Source organism: Plecotus auritus (assembly GCF_963455305.1).
Source record: "Plecotus auritus genome assembly, chromosome: 1".
Lineage (NCBI taxonomy): Eukaryota > Metazoa > Chordata > Mammalia > Chiroptera > Vespertilionidae > Plecotus > Plecotus auritus.
Window position 1 is genome coordinate 158,936,916 of NC_137770.1, and position 24,928 is coordinate 158,961,843.

The 24,928-nt window shown below is 42.3% G+C and overlaps 1 protein-coding gene across 2 annotated transcripts in view; it reads left to right on the forward strand.

Moving 5' to 3' along the window:
- The window catches only part of PRKCQ (protein kinase C theta), a 144,377-nt gene that overhangs the window by 84,389 nt on the left and 35,060 nt on the right, over window positions 1-24,928 (forward strand). Inside the window, exons 8-12 of one of the 2 annotated variants that reach the window (XM_080644085.1) lie at window positions 2,730-2,859; window positions 6,241-6,350; window positions 7,940-8,057; window positions 9,490-9,650; window positions 12,701-12,874. In XM_080644085.1, the coding sequence (XP_080500211.1) occupies window positions 2,730-2,859; window positions 6,241-6,350; window positions 7,940-8,057; window positions 9,490-9,650; window positions 12,701-12,874 (693 nt within the window). The remainder of the gene's footprint in view (window positions 1-2,729; window positions 2,860-6,240; window positions 6,351-7,939; window positions 8,058-9,489; window positions 9,651-12,700; window positions 12,875-24,928) is intronic. The other variant, XM_080644086.1, reaches the window with a different exon arrangement.

A 24,928-nucleotide genomic window follows, 5' to 3' on the forward strand; every position in this document is an offset into this window, starting at 1 on the left:
TGTCAAAGAGATGACCTAGTGAGAGAGGATAGGAGGAAGGGAGTATAGGCTCAATACTGACCCCAAAGGAATCTAAAATTAGATGTAGGTAGAATGAAGGAGCTTGGGATAGAGATGAGAACAAAGGTTCAGAGAGGGCTCTTCGTATATGAAGAGTATATGAAAGGGTTGGTTGTGTTCAGTGCAGTTGAGATGTTGAGAAAAACGAGGGCCACGAGGAGATCTTTTGAGCCCTTGATCGGAGAAATTCAGAGGATTTATAGAGGCCAGCACTGGAAGATGATAACATGGAAACAACCTATGCATTAATGTTATCATGAAGATTAACTGTAAAAGAGATCATTGAAGTAGAACAGTAGCTAGAAGGAGGTGAGACACAAGAGGTAGATACTCCCATAGCTAGGGGTGATGACACATGGATGAAGTTGGAGAGAGGGATGACCAAAGCAGTCAGTCTTGGCAAGAGGGGAAGAGGTCCAAAGCACATATGGAGATGGGTCTCTGGTGGACGAATGATCATTTCGTCAATTGTAGGAAAGGAGGAGAAGTTGGTTGCAGATACAGTTTGGTTTGCAGATTTGAGGGCAAGCAATTCTGTTAGACAATTTATATCCTCAAAGTAGTCTGAGGGTTGAGAGAAGGAAGGCAATGACTGGCTTTGAGGAAAAAATATCTGTGAAATGATTATTTTAGAGATGGGAAAGCAATGGATTAGGGAAAAGCGTAGGATTGCCAAGCATAGTTGAAAGTCCCTTTAGATTTGAGGGTGTCAACCTGCCCAGGTATGTGATTTTCTCCAGCAAAGGGGCAGGAACAGAGAAGGCAAATTGGTTTAGTTTTTCCAGAGTAGAATTACTTTTAAAATTTAGAGGGGGGATAATCTCATATTAAAGTGACTCTGCTAAGGCTCAAAAAGATTAAAGTAGTTTGTCTATAGTCAATCACCTTTAAGGGACAAAGCTGGGGCTAAAATTCAGATCTCAATCTCCCAGAACAATGTTTTTGTTTGCTTAAATCAAATTGCCACCTCCCAACCCACCCTCCTGCTCCCGTTACTTGATATCTCAGCTTTCCTGGAAAATCTCAGATTGTAAGCATGGCTGTTCACCTCAAAGGCTAATGTCCAATAGAAATAGAATGAGAGCCACAGTATAATTTTAATAAATTTTCAAGTAGCCACATTAAATGAAGTAAAAAGCAACAGGTGAGATTACTCTTAACATTATATTTTTATTTAACCCAATCAGCCCAAATATTATCATTTCAATGTATAATCAGTATAAAAATTAATGAGATATTTTACATTTTTCATACAAAGTCTTCAAAATCCAGAGTGTATTTTACTCTTACAGCACATCTTTTCACCACCTTGCAAATATTCACTTGGCCCTTGTGGCTAAGTGACTATCATACTGCAAAATATAAATCTACAGTCTTTCCCAGACGAACCTTGAGCCATTTGAATTAAAGTGGAAGCTTCTAGCCTGGACCTTGACATTAATTGTTCATATTTACATGGAAATGCTTATACAAAGTCAGTTTTGAAAGTTGTTTTTCCTTTATTGAAAATGAATAGAGTAAGTGCTGGGGAGCTTTTAAGCAATTCTAAACAGCCATTATAATGACCCAGTGCTGACCAGTAGCCAAAACAGGAACATTAGCTACATCGCTTTAATAAATAAGGCTTCGTTGCTGTGCATGTTTCCAAATGAATTGTTTAATTAAAAACTGAGGCAGAGATTATAAGTCTTAAGTAATAAAACTTTTCATACTGTACAAAAATATTGGTATTCTTGGCAGAATTTAAACTGCCTGATTTTTTTTGTTGTTGTTATTCATGGATGTTTGATTAAAGGAGAGGATTAAAACTCTGGAAAACTGAAAAAAAATCTGCAATATCTTTATCACCTATCCCCTTTCTCATCTCCCCTCTCCCCATGCCCTATATCATGTTTGTTTTGAGAGAGAGAAGAGTAATAGTGAAAAAGGACAGGCTCTCATTCTGATGGCCAGGCTATAGCTATCCCAGCTCACTTGGCTGTGTGACCTAGACAAGTGTCTTGCCCTCTCTGTGCTTCGTCACCTCATCTGTTAAATAAGAATACTAATAGAGGCTACTTCAAATGGGATATTTTGAGGATGACATGAGATATCACCTGTAAAAGATAATACACATGTGATATGTGTCCACAGCACTTAGCAGAACCATCAGCTGCCTCTAGCCTCCTCTGTTTATGTATAATAGGTGTGAAGTGCTTCACACTTCAGGCCCTCATACTAATAAGCCCATGGCACTGCTGCCTCTAGAGGGGTTATTATATAACATCTTCCAAAGGTTAAAGCACTGCTTCTGGGTTGAAAGAGAAAAGGAAATATTTATATTAAAATAGGAAGGGAAGTGCAAGGTTTACTTAGCCCCTATCTAAATAAATAACCTTAGTCCCCTCTTCCTGAAATGTTAGCCCGACTGCGGAATGCCTCAGACTGCAGCTGTCTGCGGGTTACTTGATATGGGTATATCGCATACTTGCCCCTCACCCCAAAAGAGCTAATGGCTGGCTGAGTTCTTTGAACATGACTATAAAACTTGACAAGTAAAAATTGTGGTTTAAAATATACATTGTTCCAATGTTTTTATTATTCTGCTAGTTATGCTAAAGTATCTGCTAAGATATATAAAGCTGGGAACCCAGGGACACCTACTGTCATGTGGTCTCCTCTTCTTTCAGTTCCACAAGGAGAGGTTCAAAATTGACATGCCGCATAGATTTAAAGTTTACAATTACAAAAGCCCGACGTTCTGTGAGCACTGCGGGACCCTGCTGTGGGGCCTGGCCAGGCAAGGGCTGAAGTGTGACGGTGAGTCTTGTGGGAAATGCGTGTGGGCTCAGACAGAACACCTCCAGGAGGTGGATTCGCAGCTTCAATGAAGAATGAGAAGGAGGGAGGAGGGATGGAGCCGCTGACCTCTCCAAACAGCCTGGAGGAGCCTATGATCATGAATAAGAAAGGCCTGAAACTAAGCCACTGCTGATCTTTCTTTTATACTGCCCCACACACACCCTAATGCTTGAACCCAGATAAGTACAGAATCACTCAGGTTAAATAAATGCCAAGGCTCCTGGCCCATTGCCTTCTGTATGCCTCGTCCTGGGGAGAAATGAAGAAGACAGCATTTCTCCTCTGACCACTTCCCTCTCCCTGACCCGCTGTCTCTCTGGGCCTGGCCCCTAACTCTGGCAGCTTATGCGGTGCCCCTGCCGCCCTCCTTTGGATCAGCCAGTGAGATTCTCCCTGTGGCCCCATCAAGGAGCAAGCCCGGCGCGTCTGCTTGGTCGATGGAAGGTCCTGCACAGAAGAATTCCCTGACTTAAGCTGGATGGAGAGTCTATCACTCAAAATGCCCAGGGAGAGGCCAAGCGCAGCGCTGACTCCGACCTTTCCCCACAGGTCGCCAGTAGAGCAGAGCCAGAGCCTGCAGCCTCCCTGGTCAAGTTATTCAGACCGATCCTGAGAAAAAGCCAACAGGGCTTTCCTGCACTAAAACTCCAAGTTGCCAAGGCAATAACCTTTAGAAGCTGAGATGCTGTTGCACCAAGATCAGGGGGTAGAGAGGAAAACATTCCACCGAGGATGACAAAGCACTTCTGCCTTTTGAGTGGGGGTGAGAGTGGGGATGGGGCCCAGATATTCAAAAAGGAGGGCTCAGGCTGCAGCAGGGACCTTTCTGTTCTGAATTCTTAAATAGAGAAGCCACTGTTCTTGGCAGCCCAACTTTATTTTATGTCACTAACCAAAGTGTGTCTTATCTTTTAAGCGACAGAGGTGCTGACTTAAGGTGAAAGATCACCTTCAGCAGCGTCCCCCTTCCTCATCACAATTGCGTTCACGTGTCTAGGGAGCCTGGAGTGACATCTTAAGGGAGGCAGGAGGCGCTAGGCTTTTAAACCATTACCGAAGGCAAGTCCAGCATGTAGTCAGAATTCACCTGAACAGTCCCTCCTAGCCCGCAAGTGCTGCGATACACTTTCTTCTCTGTGCCTGTTCAAGAGGCATGGGAGGGCCTGGCACTGTACAGAATACCTTTACAAGCTCACCGGCAAGAAGTGATTGGATATCCTAATTGAACACACAGCACATGAATAATCAAAGCCCCATCCAAAGTCTTCGTGTTCTCATGCGGGTCTCACAGGTGACATTTCCTTTCCCTGGAGCCCGGCACCCCTCACCCCCACCCAAGCCAGACAGTGTGGTTATGCTCTGAGCTTAGAACTCCCACGAGGATTCTTGGCATTATTTCACGGCTCACATGCCTGCTTTGTTCTGTCCTTTTCTAACGTTCTTTCTCTTCCATTCCATTCTCTTCCCCACTCTCCCATCTCCTGCACTTCAAGCAGCCCCCTCCCTCTTTTCTCTGGTCCCCTCTCCTCTCCCATTACCTCCTTTCCCTCTCTTCCCCCATATGTGTCCTCTGTTCTTGCTGCCAACACCCCAAAGTCCCTGCTGCCTCACCTCCTCATGTCTTCATCTTTGTCACCTCCCATTCTCTTCCCTACATCCCTTTTCCCCTGGTCTTTTGCTGCACACTCTCTTTATCTTGCTCTCTCATAAGCTACCTTCCTAAGTAGGGCCTCCCTTCATCCTGACCTGTCTGCTTTCCCGCTCCACTACACTTCCCATGAAAATAGCCATCAAAAGGAACAATTTGCACTCACAGAGATCGACTCCTCACCTACTAGGTTAGTAACAAAGACTTATGGCATTGTCATAGTGGGAATGGGGCCTTTCTTTACAACTGCACATCAGAGACAAGCTTAGATCTGGCTACAATTTTAAGGAACAAAGTAAAACTCCCCAACCCCTTGTGCTAAATTCGCGTTGCCTGCCTCCCTATACTAAGGATGCAGAATTCAGAAGGGCATCAAGCCTTTGCAAACAGCATCTTTATTAAACATTCCACTTTAAATGGATTTTATGACTAGATCTACCCATTTATACTGGGGCAGCTTTATACTTACATAGTAAATGCTGTTTTATTGTGCTTGGTTATGAACTATCTGAGGAAGAGGGGGATAGTTAAAACTAAAGATGAAGGTGGCTAAAATTTCAACTAAATATTTCTATATATATTTCATTGTAATGTACAATGAAGGTGAAAGAAAAGTTATATCTAATGAGCGCCTATTTGATGCCAATCACAGTGCCATTTGTGGAGGGGTTTGGTTTTTTATGCACACAAATGGGCTAACAATAAGCAGATAAGATTAAAACTGATTTTTTTAGCTCCTCCTATCTAATTCCATTTTAACAATCTCTATTAATATATTTTTATAGAATTCAGTTGGACTTGAGATCAGAGTTCTTTTAGCTGGGATTTGGGAACTTTTGTGAATTTTTTTTTCATTGTAGCAGTGATGTTTCACAAGCAGAATTTTAATTTTCTAAAACTAATGACACGATATAATAGTTGTCTTCACAAAGACATAAAGGAGTGCACATCCCCCAAACCAAGGAGGCTCACATGACCACAGAAAGTGTAGGCAGACCTTTATCATGCTGTTTTCAGGACTATTAATCAGAAAACACCTGCAGAATCGTGGCTGTAAGAGCTAGAAGCCTATGTAGATGGTTTAGCTCAGCTAGCCCAACTCTCCTATATGCTGGGAATGTGGTCGCAGCCACTTTCCCTCCTCCCATCCCCAGTCCTAAGCCCACACACAGACCACCTGCCACCATCTCCATTTCAGTTCTGCAGACAGGGCTGAACCCTTGTGGGCAGAGAAGCTCTTTGCAGCCTGTGTGGGAAAGGGGAGACTTGGGCTGTGGTCTAGGGAGAGGGTCTAGGGTTAGTATGAACAAACTTCAACTCCAGCATTGCATATTTCTACCAGTAAGAGCCAATGTCAGTCTTTTTCTCTCAGGAATGGCACAGTCTAAATGCATACTGACAGCAGACCTCTGCCCCTATCAACACAGCTCTGTCCCCATCTTTAGTGGGGCTCACTTCCCAGAATCACACAGGAGCATCTGGTCTGTGTGTGTCTATTTCAGGAAGGGGAGCCCAGTGGCATCATAAAAGCACTGTCCAAATTTATTTGTATTCGGTGTCTCCTGCTGTGAAGATGGCATGGGGGTTGCCAATTGTTCCTTCACCACAGGTGTACCTAAAGAAGGTCATGTGCAAAGGCCCTGGTAGTTGGTTCTGTTGTTCTGGCTCATGGTGTCACTGTCCCCCTTTAGCATGTGGCATGAACGTGCATCACCGATGCCAGACAAAGGTGGCCAACCTATGTGGCATAAACCAGAAGCTAATGGCCGAAGCACTGGCAATGATTGAGAGCACCCAACAGGTATGTGACAAGTTCCTGCAGTTTCAACTCAGCAAGGACTACTCCAGCCCCTTTGCTCGTTGATCTTTAGCAACTGTGTGGGACAACATGGCATCTATTTCTGAGCACTTGTTTCTCCCCTTTCATCTTCATGCCCATATCCCCCTTTTGAGATATTTATTTAATGCATTTGTATTGTATGGATCTTTGTAAGATCTTAAATTTGTAGAATGAGCAGGGACAGAAACAAATAAATTCATTAAAATTATTGAGGATTCATTGCCAGCTTTATACCCATATACTAGGGTTGATTAATAGCCTGAGGAAAAACACTCATATGCTAGAATCATCCCTAGAATGCCTTCAGAAGCCCTAGTCCAGGGCAACTTTTGCCTTGCCATATGCTAGCACAGGGGTGGGCAAACTTTTTGACTCGAGGGCCACAATGGGTTCTTAAACTGGACTGGAGGGCCGGAACAAAAGCATGGATGGAGTGTTTGTGTAAACTAATATAAATTCAAAATAAACATCATTACATAAAAGGGTACAGTCTTTTTTTTTTATTTCAATAGTTTTACTCATTTCAAACATTTTAACAAGAAGAATATAAACACTAATTATTATAATTTGAAACTTCAAAAAGTGGAGGAATCATAGCACAATAACATACCTTATATTGAAGATGGCAAAGACAAAATAAAATTGCCTAACAAAGGAAAGGTACAAAAGCCTTTCAAATTAAACTTAAATATAATAAAATAATTTAAAACTAAAACAAATAGAAAAGAACAAAATGTGTAAACAGTAAATTAAACATTTTCTTTAGTGCAACTTCCAAATTATGCCCGGGACATAGATGTAGATGGCAATGCAGACTGGGTTGAAAGGTTTTTGGTCTTTAAAACATCAACTTCAGTGGGAACAGTGTTGTTGGTCTCCTTTTTAGCTAATGCTCTGATACTGTGCTCTCCAGGGGCGTGCCTCCCTACATCACCACGATAACGTGTCTACGCATTCCCAGGGTGATGTCGGGGGACACGTCCGCGGGCATTACAAGGAGCCTCTGGAAGATTGAGAGGTTGTTCCTTCTACTGAATGGGCGGTTATAAATCCACCCACTCAGAAGAAGGAGCTGCGGCCGTGTTTCCCGAGGTTGCCATGTTAACACTGCTGCTGGTGAAGGAGCGGAGGGGAGAGCAAGAGAACCCTCTGCTCTTTCAGCTCCACAGCGGATAGAACAGCTGAACGGGCCCGGATCTGGCCAGCGGGCCGTAGTTTGCCAACGGCTGTGCTAGCATGCTTAATTTGCATATCCAAGAACAAAACCTCCTTAGGACTTGGCAATGCTGTTTTTCTACCCATTGCCCTTCGATTGGTTAGCATGGGAGAAACCAATTAATTAGGTCCAGAAAAGTATGAAGGAAGTGAATATGCTCTGCTGCTGCATAAAATCCAGTAGACTCTCACAGGATATAAATCCAAAAAAGAGTGCTTAGGGAAAGAGCTTTGATTACTTTATGCATTTAGGAATCTCAAATGGCTTTCATCCCCAAGGATAGGCTGAGCTGTCCATCAGTAATGGGTGGTCTGACTCTTTGTTTGTAACCTAGGCTCGCTGCTTAAGAGATACTGAACACATCTACAGAGAAGGTCCAGTTGAAATTGGTCCCCCAAGCTCCATAAAAGGTGAAGCAAGGCTGCCCTATGTACTGGCATCAGGGAAACGAGGTAGCTATCTTGATCCCCATAGAATCAATGTCAGTAATTTATCTCAATTAACCTTAACCTGAGTCCTCTGTATATAAATTATCCATGTATCTGGTCTGGTAGGTGATTCTTTTCTATCTAAATATTACAGATATAGCCAACAACTAAGATGCTCCTACTTCTTAGAAGTGAAACTAAAACATGCCCCATTAGGAAACCTTTTTAAGACAGTGGGAGGTTTGGGGGAACGGGGGAGAAAATGGAATAAGCCTGGAGAAAACAACTGTAAATTTTTCTTTAGAATTTTAGAATGTTAGTTACTTCCTATCACTGTTAAATGGTTTTATAGAAATAAATCCAACATAAAGCTCAGTGGTGGGGATACCACAGAAGACCATCTTATTCTGTACCATCACAGACTATTCTGTGATGTTTAAGAGAAGAAAGGGGAAGAATAGCAGTGCCCAAAGTCCTTAACATTTATGACATGATAGAAGTGTATCCAGCCTTCTGTTTGAAGATCAATCATGCGAGCATATGACCACCTGACTCTGAACCGGAACAGTTTCAACATACATTACAAAATACTTATTTTCCCTGGATTTGGGGAGAATATGAAAGATAAACCTATAGATTAAAAAATAAATGTCATTATTCCAACAACAGGCAAAGAAATGATAATTATGTGATGTGCTAGTGGTACTACCGATACAATAGCAATTGTATCATAATACGCAAATGTATCAAATCAACATATTGTACATCTTAGTACAATGTGAGGTATCAAATATTTTCAATAAAAAATAAAAGAAAAATTACATTTGGGAGAGGAGGAAAGATTCCAAAAATGTTTTTCTACACCTCCTCTGGCATGGGGTGAGGAATAAATCTACTTAAAATTTTTTAAAGAGAAGTTTGGATTAGAATGGGGAAGAGTGTCCAGGCAGAGAAGTAAGCCAAGTCTTAGAGATTATCAAAATAGGTGGCACGATGACTTGAAGACTGTGACAAATGATGCGATTCAGATCTTTAACATTCTGCTATCCATTTTCTCTTCCCTCCCCTGGTAAGTCATAGAAATTGATGCCACTGTTCTTATGAGCCACAAAGCAATTGAGAATCATTTTCCCTTGAGTTTGGTTAAGATCTCTATTTGTCCATCATTTGACATTTACTAAAAGTGCTCATTTGAGTTGCATAAATGGCTTTTTGCTGATTGGAATGTTTCTCAACTTGAAATTTTTCCCAATCTCTTGAATAAAGAGATCCAGTTCATGCCCCAGTGCCAGGCTCACAGGCAGGAGGTGCCACCAGGCACAGCAAGAACCCCTTTCTGCATTATTGCAGATGGATCCTAGAATGGGAAACTGGAAAAGAATGTGAGTTCTCCAAGTAGCTAGAATAACCCTCCATTGTTCTTTGTTTCCTTTTAACCACTGGTTGCCATTCTTAGAGCCTCAGGGAATCTCCTGGGAGTCTCCCTTGGATGAGATGGAGAAAATGAGCCATCATCCAGAACCTGAGCCGAACGTAGAAAGACCATCTCTACATATGAAGTTAAAAATCGAGGATTTTATCTTGCACAAAATGTTGGGGAAAGGAAGTTTTGGCAAGGTATAGTATCATACCACAGAATCCCACAGACCAATGCCCAAAAATCGAAGAGCAGAGCTCCTGGTTAGGAGAACTAAGCTCTTGGGGTCAGAACTGCGAGTGGGTATGCAGAGAGTGCATTCCTGAGCATTCTGTGACAGGTAGAGATGTTAGAACAAATAGGGGCCTAGGGCCTCCAATAAAATCAGCCTTTGCCTCCTTGGTTGTATCCAAGCCATTTTGCTTTGAAGGTGGACGTCTCCAGCTTACGAGTTTGGCATCTCTGGACACCTCAGAAATAAGGAGGTGCCTCAGCCAGTTCCTATTTCACACTGGGTTTTTGTCTGTTTGTTTGTTTGTTGTTTTTTGTTGTTGTTTGCTCAAGTGTGGTTTTACTTCTTATGTGGTTCATTTCCTCTATCAAATGTCCTCAGCCTTATATTAGCTGGCTAGGGCTACTGTAACAAAATGCCACAGACTGACCACTTCAACAATTCGCGCAGTGCTGGCAATCCCAGATCAAGGTGTCAGCAGGGTTGTTTCTCCTAAGGCTTCTCTCCTTGGCTTGTAGATGCCTCTTCTCCCTGTGTCCTCTCATGGTTGTTTCTCTCTGCATGTCTGTGTCCTAATCCCTTTTCTTATAAGGACAGCAGTAATCTTGGATTAGGGTCCACCTCAAGGACCTCCTTTTAACTTAATCACCTCTGTAATGACTTCCACGGTGACACTCTGAGGTCATGGGGGTTAGGATTCAATATATTGATTTTTCGAAGGGACACAATCACAATTCAGCCCATAACACAGCTGTAGCTTGAGAGTCCTGGGAAAAGCTTCATGGAGAAAATGCCTCCTCTAAACTCCTCCTGCCACACACTGGAGTTATGGGCTGTCTCTGCCAGTCACAGGGGACAAGGAGAGGAAGGAGACATAATTTTAAAAATTACAATCTATTATCAGTGATGTGAGAATATTTACAAACCAGTGATAGTAAAGAGGGAAAACATGGAATATAGAATTTTGGGTTCTTTGCAATATTAAGAATACCTAATGTATTAGTTGTTTTATAGTCTTAGATTCGGTGCCCATGAACATTTTAGCCAAAGATGACTGTTCCATAAATTTGTACATACAAAGCCAGCATTATGCTAAACACCTGCTCACCAGACTTTGGCTGGAAAACTTACCCAGTTTATTTAATGATAAATGAACTAAAATGCAACTGATTTATTGTCCCAGCTGAATAATGATGTGCTGCCATTGAGGTTTGGATTTAAACAGCAGTGCTTCACCTTTGGCAAAATCTACTCTGCCCTGAAATCTATAGCTAATATCCATTAATTCTTTTAGTTCATTTCCACAATCATATGAACCACAGCAGGCCCATTTGATGTTAATCTGAGTGTAATAGGCAATTTTACAGCCAGCCCTCACTGTAATTTAGCATCAATTAATGTGTAATCATAACCTGTTACCTTTCCAGCTTCTTGCTCTATGGCTGGTTTTGGACTGTTTTATTGAAAGAAGCAATTACTAAGAAGGTAATTTTAATTGTTAATGAAATGTTTATCTTTCCTTATTCCTGTGTGAATTGCTTCACTTGAACATGGTTAATAAAAAAGACATTAAGTTGAACCTACAAGCCTTTGGTAATATCCCAAGGGACGGGTGAGAGCTTCAGGTATTGTCTGCTCTGTGCCCTGCCCCATCAGCACCGGGGGTCCCTACATCTGTGAGGAATGCACTGCGGGGCCCGTGGAGAGGAGGACGAAGCACCAGAGCAACACTGGGAATACTCCAACACTCGTTCTTCTTCCTTTGTGCTCTCTATAGGAAGAATGGTTCCTCACCAAAATGGTAGCCTCTATATCCTTGTTCTGTATCTACTTTTAGGCCCAGAAGAACAAACTGCATATTTTCTAGGGTTTTACACATTACTCATTTGCCTGACTTGTCATCTAAGCTCTTTCGCCTCTATCAAGCCAGCTATCCCATAGTTATGTGCTGCACTATATTATTTTAAACGTAGACACAACGCATTTTTCCTACTGGTTTAGCATCATTGACTTCAACACTCCCTAAAAGTCATTATAAGAAACAAATGACAAGTATTCTTAGTATCTGTCATTTAGAGAGGATTTTATAGTTCACAAATCACTTTCCCATGTGGTGTCTCATTTGATTTTCACAGTGGTCCTAAAGTTAGAGAATATGGTGACAGTTCTCTCTTTTACACATTAGGAAACTAAAGCCCAGAGAGGTTAACTGGTTTGCCCACATTCCCACAGCTAGCAAATGTCTGTGAAATTAGACCCGAGCTGGAGTTTTCTGTCTCCAAATGCCATGTCCTCGCAACTGCTAGTTGTCTGTTGCTGCATCATTTGCAAAGGCGAGAGCTGTGGAAACTCTCCATTAGGTGCCATCTGGTGTCCTTTCATGTGCAATTCACGAAATCAAGTGGAAAAAGTAAACTCTGGAATTACATTTTCCATTGAGTGGCTCCATGAATTTGAGAAACTCCAGTTACTTTTTGAACCTCGTTTTTTTTTTATTATTCTTATCTGTCTTGCAGAGTGTTCTCAGCTAAGAATTAAAAGATTATAAAATGAGAGAGCACATGGAAAGTACAAAGCAGAATACCTGACACACAGTAGGTCCTGAAAATGGGATTGGTGTCTGTGCCATCAAATAAGATGTTGTGCCTTCTCTGAGCACGCAAGGAGAGCTCTACTCTTGGATTCTCTTTTGCTGCTGCTTCCATCAATACACATTTGTCTCTGTAGTTTTTAATTATAAACTTACTCAGGTCCCTGGGCAGACAAGGCATAGGGACTGAGAATAACCCATCCAATTGCACAAGAGTTTTTTTAAACCCTTTGAAAGGTAAAAAAAAAAAGAGCGTATGAAACTGTTAGGTGATACCCTAAACCAGTGAAGTGCTCTATTGTGTCTGCATAAAGGGACCAAGAGGTTGGAGAAGGAAGCCTTCTTTCTCACCCAGCACACATCTCTCAGTCTTGTCCCTTCATGAGTGTTACTTCAAATTCTAAAATAAAGTTACCTCTTCCTTCTAGGTCTTTCTAGCAGAGTTCAAGAACACCAATCAATTTTTTGCAATCAAAGCCCTAAAGAAAGACGTGGTTTTGATGGACGACGATGTTGAGTGTACAATGGTAGAGAAGAGAGTTCTCTCCTTGGCCTGGGAGCATCCATTCCTAACGCACATGTTCTGTACGTTCCAGACCAAGGTATGGCTTCTGTGCAGACAACTGTCTGTCCACCTGTCCTTAGGAAATCTGCCTGTGCCCACATGCCCACACGGTGCCCTGGTGGCACCCTCATTGTGAGATGTGGTACATCTCCATCCTTTTCCTTTTTACCTGTCAGTCCACCTTCCATCCATCTAAACAAATTTCTTCCCCTCTAAATGTTACTTAGATTTTTTATTATTATTATTGTTGTTGTTGATCCTCACCTGAGGATTTTTTTTCCATTGATTTTTAGAGGGGTGAGGGAGAGAGAGAGACATTGATTGGTTGCCAGGGCCAGGGATGAAACATGCAACCCAGGTACCTGCCCTTGACCGAGAATCAAACCCATGACCCTTTGGTGCAAGGGCTAACACTCTATCCACTGAGCAATACCAGCCAGATCTAGATTTTTTTTAATATTTTTATTGATTTTTAGAGAGGGAGGAAGGGAGAGAGATAGAGAGATAGAAACATCAATGATGAGAGAGGAACATCATTGATCGGCTGCCTCCTGCACGCACCCCTACTCGGGATAGAGCCAGCAACCCGGGCATGTGCCCTGACTGGGAACCAAACCGGCAACCTCTTGGTTCCTGGGTGGCTGGGCCAGATTTATTTTTAATGTAGTCGGTTGGGAAAGGGCTTTACTTCTGGATATGATTTTCTGTTTGCTTGTTTTTTAGAATTTGGTTTAAATTACATAACAACTAGAATTTGTAGCAGTTTGTGACTTGTTTGACAAAGCAGTGCTTTGTGATGGGGGGGGTGGAATGTGACACCTGTTTGTTCATCTACATATATCTATTTGAAGAGACAAATGGGTCAGAATGCACGTGCACTGCTGTCTTCCTTTATGAGGCCAGCAGGAGAGCAGCCTGTACAGTGGGCTTTATCAGCGAGTGAAGACCTGAGCACTGAGGGCGAGGGTGAATTTTGTCAGAAGCCTCTCCTGTTCTGGGAGGATTCTCGTCCTGGTCTCCTTTTCCCCTAGAAAATTTAATTGCTTTTTTTTTTTTCTTGACTCAAAAGTTATCTGGTATCATTTTTAGAGACATTGGAAAATGCTTATACACTCAAAGAAGAAAATGGTTTATAATCCCACCCCTTGGGCATACTCACCATTAATACTGTGAAGTTTATCCTTCTAGATGTCCTCCCCAGTGGATTTTTAAAAATAAAAATAGCAACCTATTGTAAATATCAACTATTCTGTAACCCATATTTTTAACACATTTCCTCGCATCTGTGGATATTTGTCTACAGCATGACTAGAACATTTCTAACTTTTTGTTCTGATGTTAATAACACCCAAATGAGCATCCTTCTAGATCAATCTTCATGCACAAGCATCATGATTTTCTCTTTTCATTTTTCTATTCTCTTTCACCCTGCCCCCATACACAGCCTAAAATATTGAGCAGATTAACTTGGGACCATGTGGTTAAGGTCCAAAGAATATGAAGAGTTTTCTCTCTATTTCAAGCCTTGATGATAATGTACTACCTTACTGTAACTACGAGTGCAGAGGGCCTCTAAGCTGCCGCCAGCCATAGGAAGTAATGGCTGGGAAACTGAGACTTGATCAGAAAATGTGGACAGCAACTTCCCCAGCTCCCAGTGGGTACTCAACAGATGTTTAATGAAGGAATAAATGAATAAATACACTTAGCTAAAGTAAAGAGAAACCAGACCATGAAAAAGGACTTAATACACATACTGTGCTCAAAGCACTGTGGAGGATATGGAAATATATAATACAGTTCCTGACCTCAAGAAATTAGAGAATTTCACTCTAATAAAAGAGGCAAGAGTGTGACTAATGCTACTTTGCAGAAGGCAGACTCTAAGCACCAGAGCTGGAAACATAGACACTGGAAATTTGAATAGGCAGGCAGGGTTGGGGGCAGCAGACGCATGGGGCTACAGGAGAGGAAGCATGAAGGAATGAAGGGGCAATGAGAAGCTGTTTAAGATAAAGCAGGCTTATTTTCTGCAGCGGGAAGGAGTTTGGCATGTCTAATACTGAGTGAGAGAGATTTTCCACTAGAAATTTCCTCCTGGAGTTTATAAATATCCATCAGTCTGGGGTGGTGTGGATAGGTCTCTGAAAATGAGGAACTTCGCCGCACTCTCCAGCATGCAGTTCTGGATTTGCTGGGCACCCTGGCACTGTTTACAATCTCACTTTTCTCTTGAAACATTGTGAGGCTTGCATAATGCTAAATGCACTTCAGACCAGGTTTCTAGGGCATTATGCAATGAAGTGGAGTGTGGTACCTTTTCCCCGCTGGTTTTTGTTCTGTTTTTGATATTTGTATGCATGATTTTGTCTTTGTATCTTTGGGGAAGGCTGTTATGAATCCCACTTGGTAGAACACATGTATATTCACTTCTCTGCTTATCTCTCAGGGCGCCAGGCAGTGCTCACTTCTTTCCCTGCCAGGGACATGCTGTAGGTTCCATGCCGCAGTAGTGCTTCACTAGACCAGGCAAATCAGCGCCCGAGAAAAAGTGGCAGAGAATGTGCACAAATGTCAAACATGACTGGCTCACTGCTTAGATTTCAAGGCATTGAGTCCTTTTAGAACTAAGAATTGGGGGAGGTGGGTTTGCATTACACTCTCTGAAGGGCTCTGAGTTGCTTTTAAGATGTACTGATTTAATATTCAGATCTTGCATGTCAAACAGCATAACCAGTTAAGTATCATAGGAAAGTGTATAAAGCAACAATTGATATGAATGATGAATTGCTCTGGGAACATTTTGAAAACTACCTTTTTGAAGGGACAGTCACTTTTGCATACTAGTGAAGACATTAGATAAGATAAACGACTACTTTTCCAAGGAATTGTTATTCTTTGGAAAAACTTACTCATGTGCATGCAGTGAGCCCTCCTCTGGGCTGCCAGATTATTCAGGAGATTCTAAGGGCAGGATTCCCTTGTGATCTGTCTGTGTCTGTGGGTTAAATCATTGAAGGCTTTTAAAGTTTATGTCTGAGGGACATGTGACCTGTCGAAGTGTGAAAATACAGTCAAGTCATTTAGGAAGCTATGGAGAGTGAAAATGCCTGTGGACTGGGCTTCTGAGGACTTGAGTCCCAGTTCAACCATCTCTCAGCAGGGCTGAGGGCTCCTCCGCCCCAGCACTGGGCGGAGAGTAGGAGTCACCACGCAGAGGGGCTGTGGGTGGAGCCAGGTGGTGTGTGGAAGCACAGTGCTAGGACACAGGTGTGTGAGACAGCATCAGCTGGATCTGAACCCGAATCTGAATGAGGTTCAAAAGGAAAGAATCTTTTAAATTAATTTTCTAGGTGCCAGATCAAGATAACTTTGTACTTCCTTTAGGCTGTGACATACATCGCTGGCATCAGAGTCTAGTACAAATCACCATGGTGAGAGGTTGTCATCTTAGCAGGAGGAGGAAATGACATTTTATTCTTTTCGTTATTTTGTACTAGCATTTGTTATTTTTTAGTATTTTATTTTCTGTGTCTCACGTGAAAGCCCATATGTCTTGAATTGTGTGGTCCCTCTTAGTATCAGATTCAGCATGTATGCCAGCTACCTTTCACATACACACTGCATTGTAAACCCATATGTTCAGTACCTATTTTCCATTATTTACATTTTTAAAAAGTAGAAATAGGGAAAGTCTACAATAAAATTTTTCTGTAAAAATAATTGTCATAAATATTTTAACTGTACTAACAAGTAAAATAAAAACTGTTAGAAACAAATTGATTAATCATAAAACCTTGAAAATACATTTCACAAATTAGACGGTCACTGTTAAGTTAATTCAACAAACTTTTCTTGGGGACCTACTTTTTATACGTTCTCAATGTTTCCTCAAAAGAGGCAAGACTATAACACTACATGGCGATTACATTACAAAGCTATGTCCTTTTCCTAATTCTAATTAGTAAATAATTTTTAAATCCTACCTAACTTTGAAAAATAATATTCTGTTTTATATTGAATTTTAAGATACCATTAATAATTAGATGTATTATTGCTTTTCTTGATAAAATTATTTTTAAAACTATATTAGAAGCTATCTCCCAATTTCAGAATTGTCTAAATGTGATATAATGTGTGTCAATTAGAAAGTGCATTGGCTGCTAGTAATGAGGACAGAAAATAACAATGACCTAAATGACTCTTCATATAAAAGGAGGTAGACATGTGTGGTTCAGAGCAGGTGTGATAGTTCCATGGCATCATTCATCAGAGATCCGGGCACCATTTGCTCCTTGCTCCATTATCCACAGCACTGGGCTTCCATCCTCAAGGGTACCCCTCAGCCCAATAAGGCTGCTGGAGCCCAGCCCTCAAAACCAGGTTCCAGTCAGGAAGCAAAGCAGGAGGAACAGGGAGAGGATAAAACAAGCCCATGCCATGTTTCTCTCCTTTATTGAATCACTTTTCCATAAGGCCCACAAACAACTTCTGCTCACGTATCTCTGACTCATCTACTGCTACAGGGAAAGCTGAAAAACTAGCTTTCAGCTGGGCACTTTGCCATCCAGAATAAATGTTTTTACTAAGAAAGAAAGATAGGCAACCAGCCATCTTACTCCAACAGATGTTTTAAAATACAGAAAAATATGATTTTAAAAGCCTACCTTTATTGAGAACCTATTTTGTGCCAGATAGTTTCCTAGGAACTTTAAATATGTTATCTCATTTATTTCTGTTAACCCCAATGAAGCCGATATTATTATTCGTATTTTACCCATGAGAAAACTGAGGCTCAGAATAATGAACTTTGCCTAAGACCATTCATCTGGTCACTGGGAACAGTATTGAATTTAACCGTGTGTCTCTGTGTCCAGATATTGGCCTCCTGTATGTTCAGACCATGTAAGTATCTTAGTGGCATGGCATCTATGTAGTAACTAAATGTTGACCTACGGGGAAGACAAAACACTCCCTTTTTAATTATGCTAGATTAAAAGAAAGATCAATAATTCAAGTACCCAAAGTTTCTCTGCTTTATCTCTGATGACACTGTGGGAAAATAAGAGGATTTCGTTCCAAAATTAGTTTGGAAAGGAAAGATGCCTCAGGCACTGTGAGAACACTGTTCTGTGTTGTGTTGTTTTTTGTTTTTTGTTTTTTTTTTCTTAAATATATTTTATTGATTTTTTACAGAGAGGAAGAGAGAGGGACAGAGAGCTAGAAACATCGATGAGAGAGAGACATCGATCAGCTGCCTCCTGCACGCCCCCTACTGGGGATGTGCCCGCAACCCAGGTACATGCCCTTGACGGGAATCGAACCTGGGACCCTTCAGTGAGCCAAACCCGTTAGGGCTGTGTTGTGTTGTTTTGATTTGAATTAATTTTCCTTAAAAATTAAAAGTGAACTACGGCCTACCTTTGTGCCTGCTTTGAATTCTGAAAGGTCTTGTACTCCAGTCTGCCCTCAAGTAATCTAAGCAGTGTTACAATTCCACACCTAGCAGAAGTTTCAGAGGGCGCGAGAGCACCCCGGTCCCTCCTCAAGTTGCATGGAAGGCATCATGGTTTTGCAGAACTCTGTGAGCAGATCCCCAGCACGCGTCAGGAGCCAGGATGCTGGTGTCGATTCCCATGTCCAGCACTGCCCTGGACTTCCACACTGCCCATGTGAACCGGCCCAACCTTCTTAGTGTTACTTTGAAATGTCTCTACATGAAAAAGAAAACCGACTTTCATTTTCCATTTATAGAACGCACAAAGCTTGACTTTGGGCCAACCTCACCACGGTCATCCGTCTGCTTAAGGTTTCAGATTATGAATCTATGCCTGACACTCTGTATGACTTTCAACAAGTCGCCAACATTTCTTTGCAACCTTGTCCTCTTTTGGCCTCCAAAAAGATGTTTCCAAAAAATAGCACTTGCAGAGTACTTTGAATCCTTCATGGAGAAAGTGCCATACTAACTGCAAGATTTTATTATTTAAAATAAAATAAAATAAAAACTCCTCAACATAGCAGTCTTTTAAGAAGCATTGCCATTCTGATATTTCCATGGTTTGAAAGCAAAAAAGCCATCAAAGATGGCCAGAAGGCTTTTACTTTCAAGCATTTTATTCAGAAACTGCCTCATCTGAAGCTCTCAGCAACACTTCCTCATCCATAAACCCTCCAGTTGAGTTGGGAGTGCTGGCAATTATCACAATTTTAGCATGAAAAAGAAAAACCACATGAACCACATCCTCCAAAACACGTATCCATGGACTCAGACAAGAATTAACTTTTTGTATCATCCCCATTTGTAGTGATGGCTAAGTCTCTTTCCCTTAAAGTGCTCTGGCCGTTTCCTGATGCTGAGATGCTGGGAAACGATTATTTCACAAATTGCACATCATTCCCATGCGCTTCCAGTGCCCTTTCTGTGCAATTAAACTGCGATTCGGCAGATCTTATATTTACAGTAAATTCACAAAAATTAGTAAATTTACAGATTATGGTAAACTTATGTTGCATGCCCCCGCCAAGATATTGTAGATAATCAGCAATTAATGAACAAATATTCAGGTGTCCTTTGACTATAAGCACTGCCTGGTGAGTCTGAAATGTCAGGTCCTTTCTGCACACCTGCTTGGTAAGCTCACAGATATTTTCTCACATTTATGTGACTTTTATAATGTTTCTTCAGGGCGCACGAGGCCACACTGTCAGTCCATTTCTCTATCAGCTTTTCTCTCAAAGCCCCAAAAGTTCTGTCACCAGCTTCCCTCAAGATATGAGCATCTTGCATCTGCTTGGAGAGTATTATTATAGGAAAGGCCTGCTCTCATCTGTGAATCTGCTCCTTTGAAAGCTGGCTCAGAGATCCCTCCTCCACAACAGCTTTCAGATTCACTAAAGCCGACTTAATGACCATTATCTTCCTGCCCCTCAGGCTTCTCTGCTTACAAGACCCAGAAAGGTGGTTTGTTCCTGCGCGGCTTGGCCTTTTCTGTGCCTGCTTTCAGGGGCACTTACTTGGTTTCTCCATGTAAATAATACTTTCCTTGATACCAAGAAGCATGTTTTGTTCTTGTCCTTTTTTTCATTTCCCCACAGAATGCTAGATAATGTTCAGGGCAGGAAGAAATAAAAGGGAAAGAAACCACCCCATAGCAAATTATATTGGCTGACTATAACACACCTGCCACAATCCCCAGGCGCCAGAAAGGCTGGTCCTGGACAACCTCAGAGGAGGGGTTGTCCAGCCTCGGCATACCCTTCAGTCCTGTTACTCCCCTTCACCCCGGCTCGCGTGCCCTCTTTAGCTTCTGAGCTCTCCACCTCGAGCCCCAAATCATTCTTATCCGACTCTCCACATTAAAACTTCTGTCAAGTCAATGTCCTTTCCTCAGCTAGCAGTCTTAGAGAAACATGTGATGAACAGCACATAGCTGGTGAATACTTATTGTTCCCAGCAGTAACTTCTCCTAAAATGGGGCCCTTGGAGACGCAGTTCCATGTTAAAACCCGACCACATGGTATCTGAGGGGTCATGGCACACACCCTGAGGAGGGGACACATGTGGGACTCTGGGAATAAAGAGGCTCAAGCACCAAACCAAAGAGAAGCCCCTTCTTCAGACATAGGAGGGAGATGAGGAAAAGGAAGTAATAGAGAGATCCCTCAAGAGGTAAGGGGGGGCGGCCAGCAGAGTAGGGTCCATGGAGAGGAAAGAATTTCCAAAAAGAAGGGATAGCATGTTCAGAGTGGTGAGGAGGCCAGCTGTTGACATTTAGGAGGAGCAGAATGAAGCGCCTTAGTAGGAGGAGGAAAGCATAAGTCAGGTGACAGAGGTGTAGGAGTGAGGGGCAGGTGGGCAGACTCGGAGGTTATGCAGAGGTCTCTCAGAAAGTGTGTTTCAGAAGATGGAAGCATGCTGTCTATGATCACAGGGCTTAAGGGTTAAGAGTAGTGGAGAATGCTTGAGACAGAGGAAGAAACCAGACAATAGGGAGGAAGATTCTGGAAGAGGAGGGGCTTAGGATAAAGACTACAGCAAACTCTGACAAGGACAATAGTCACTTCTGACCATTGAAATGAAAGGAGGAGACTAAGTTAGAAGGAGAGGAAATCTGAGGCTACTCACAGTGATTGCAATCACCCTAGGAAAGTAGGACACTGCCTCGGGCTGGAAATGAGAGGGGCAGGAATGGGGCTGAGAACCTGGGCAGAAAGGCCTGAAATGTCAGCAACAGGGGCTCTAGTAAAGATTCAGTGAGAGACAGAAGCAGACATTGCAAGGTACCACCTAAGGGCCAAAGTTTGAAGAGAAAGAGTGCGATGGAAATTTCCCAGGGATGGAAACTGGCAAGATGAAACCAGCCTTCAAGACAAAGAAATAAAACTTAGTGTGTGAGTTCTAAGCCATTTCATCATTTATATTTATCCAGAATGGGAGTAAATCCTTAAAAAAACAAAAAGCTGTGGCCAGTGTGTTCAGTGCTTAGAGTGTCGGCCTGTCCACCGAAGGGTCTTGGGTTCAATTCCTGGTCAAGGTCATGTACCTGGGTTGCAGGTTCCATCCCTGGCCCAGTAGGGCTGTGTGTGGAAGGCAACCAATCTATGTCTCTCTCTGTCTCTGTCTCCCTGCCCCCTTCCTTGCTCCCTCCCACTCTCTCTAAAAATCAATGAGAAAAAATATCCTCAGGTGAGGTTTAACAGCAACAAAAAACAGGAAAAAAAAATGCAGTAGTTCTCCAGGAAACTCTATGAAGAAAAAAAGAAACTATTGCTAGAAGAGCAGTTACAAAAATTTTAAGTGGACACTGTCAACCAAAATAAATAAAAGCATGTTTCTAAAAGTCATTGTTTCAAGAAATATTTTAAATAGAATCTGCAATGCTACCTTCTTTGTATAAATTTCTACTTTTATAGGGCAAATAAACATCAAAATCTAGTAGAACTTTATTAGTTTCCATATTCTTCATTCATTTTATTGATGATATTTGTATAAATTCCATATGAGGAAGAATCTAAAGACGTTTTCTTTTCAGTCATGTATATTATCATTACTTTGAATGTATTGGCTAGCTAGCCTATAGCTACCAGTTGTTTTTCTTAATTAATAGACTTGACTTTTAGAGCAGATTTAGGTTATAGAAAAACTGAGTGGAAAGTACAGAGTTTCCACATATCCTTCCTCCCTCAGCCCCCATAGTTGGGGGAAAATAGGGGTATTTTTAGGATCTTGCTTTAGTGTGGTACATTTATTATAACTGATGAGTCAATATTGATACATTATTATTCACTAAAGTCCATGGTTTATATTACTGTTCACTTTTTGGATTGAATATTCTATAGGTTTTTACAAGTATATGACATGTATCCACCATTATGATATCAAACCCAATGACAAATATATGACATGTATCCACCATTATGGTATCACACCCAGTTTTTCACTGCCCTAAAAATCCTGTGTTCTGCCTCTTCATCCTTCCCTCCTCCAAACCATAATTTTGCCTTTTCTAGAATGTCATTTAGTTGGACTCATATAATATGAAGCCTTTTCAGAATGGCTTCTGTCACTTAGTAATAAGCATGTAAGTTTTCTCCAAGTCTTATCATGGCTTCAGAGCCCTTTTCCTTTTTTTTGCCAAATAATATTCCATTATCTGGATGTACCACCATTTGTTTATCCATTCACCTTTGGGGGACACCTTAATTGCTTATAGCTTCTAATTGGATTTGTTATACTCATTTGTTTTTCTTATGACATACTCAATAGATGTAGAATTTTTTATATGTAATAAGGCGCCAGGTCCCCTCATTTTGATGCTAAGGAAATTGAGATCCAAAGATCACCCTAGCCCCATGGCTCTCAAAAGAAATTTCATTCATTCTACTGTTGATATTTGGCTCTGTTGACTAATGAGTTTGCCGACCACTGCCCTAGCCCATCACAGTCTAGTGCTCTTTTCTAGATCATACTGTCAATCTAAATCTATTAATAAAGGTGAAATATCAAGGTACTTAAACATAAAATCCAACTCACAACTCATGTAACTGGAAAATTATCCATTGCATGTCCTAAATCTTAGACCCAAGTAAAAGGGGTCTTCCCAGCCCCTTACTTTAGAAGCCTCCTTTAGCCTTCCTCAAGCCACACATCTCCTTGTGGAGCAAGGGGTCATGCCCTCCTCAGCCCCTGTCCCCATTCCTAAACCAGGACCCTAGAATTCCATACCCAAATAGCTTGAAGCATGTGTGGCATCTTCCTAGGTTCAGTTGTGGGAAGGGATGGGGCAGGGGTGTACAAGAGTAGGAATTTGGAGGAATTCTAAATTTATCACTAGCCTTCTTGGTAAGGCATATTCATCAAGATATAAACACACACAGTATATATATGTGTGTGTATATACATACATATATACAGGTATCTATAATAATCTATAATAATAAAAGCATAATATGCTAATTAGACCGGACGTCCTTCTGGACAAAGCCAGGGCTGTGAGGGAAGCTCGGGTCTCAGGTGCCAGAGGAAAGCCTGGGTGCCAGAGGGAAGCTGGTGCTGGCAGCGGGGGAAGGAAGGCCTACTCTTGCACGAATTTTGTGCCTCAGGCCTCTAGTGTATATATGTGTGTGTATGTGTGTATATATATACAAATATATATATACACACACATAGATATATATATATATAATCTATAATTATAAAAGCATAATATGCTAATTAGACCAGACAGCTGAACCACCTTCTGGACATCATTCCGGATGTCCTTCCGGATGAAGCATCAGCAGCAGGGACCGAGGCAGAGGCGGTTAGGGGAAATCAGGCAGGCAGGCCTGCACCAGGCCTCTATCTGATTAGGGGTGATCAGGCAGGCAGGTGAGTGGTTAGGGGAGATCAAACAGGCAGGCAGAGGCAGTTAGGGGCATTCAGGCAGACAGGCCAGTGGTTAGGGGCGATCAGGCAGGCAGGCAGGCCAGCGGTTAGGAGCCAGTGGTCCTGGATTGCGAGAGGGATGTCCGACTGTCAATTTAACTGGCAATTGGACATCCCCTGAGGGGTCCCGGATTGCAATAGGGTGCAGGCTGGGCTGAGGGACCTCCCCCTTTCCCATGTATGAATTTTGTGCAACAGGCCTCTAGTCTATATATAAAAGCCTAAGCAACCAGAACAACTGGAATGACCGGAACAACCAGTCGCTATGATGCACACTGACTACCAGGGGGCAGACTGTCAATGTAGGAGCTGCCACCTGGTGGTCAGTGTACTCCCACTGCCAACCTGCCCCATCCAGCAACCTCCCACAGTCCCTCCCCCTGACCCCCAGGCTGGGACGGGGAACCAGGGGTGGGTGGCAGCAGATGTGGCCCCTTTCCCAGGGGTGCCAAGGGCCGGCTCCCTCCTCAGGGCTGGTGGCCAACCTCCCATGCTCTGTACCTATACCTACCCTGGCCAGCAGGCCCTGATTGGCCTGCCATCTGCCTGCCACAGTGGTGGCACAGCAGCAAGGGAAGGAGGAGGGGGGAGGCAGGGAACCACATGGTGGCGGAGTGCTGACGATGGTTGCGGCGGCATCCAGTGTCCGTTCCTTCCGCGCCTGGCCCGGCAACCATCGCCTCCTCTCTGGCCCAGCCCTGATCGGCCTGGCCCAATTGGCGCTGATCGCTGACCAGGCTTAGGGACCCCATCCGTGCACAAATTTTGTGCACTGGTCCTCTAGTGTGTGTGTGTATATATATATATATAGAGAGAGAGAGAGAAAGAGAGAGAGAGAGAGAGAGAGAGAGATAACATAATATAGAGCATATTTAATTTTATAATTGATGAACTTGATTTATAACACTTAAAATTTTAGACATGGTGTGGGGCATCCATTTGTATTTTTGCTCCAGGCCTTGTACATGTTGGGACCATCCTTGAGTTCTGACTCAACTAAATGCTTTCCTTCCCTGTGTGATAAAATAACAGTACACATAACAAAAGTCAAATGAACTAATGAATTCTTACTATATGTAGGCACAGGACTAAATACTGTATGTGGATTATTTCATTTAATTTTGGAATTTTTGATATGGACCAACTCTTCTTTTTCCTTCA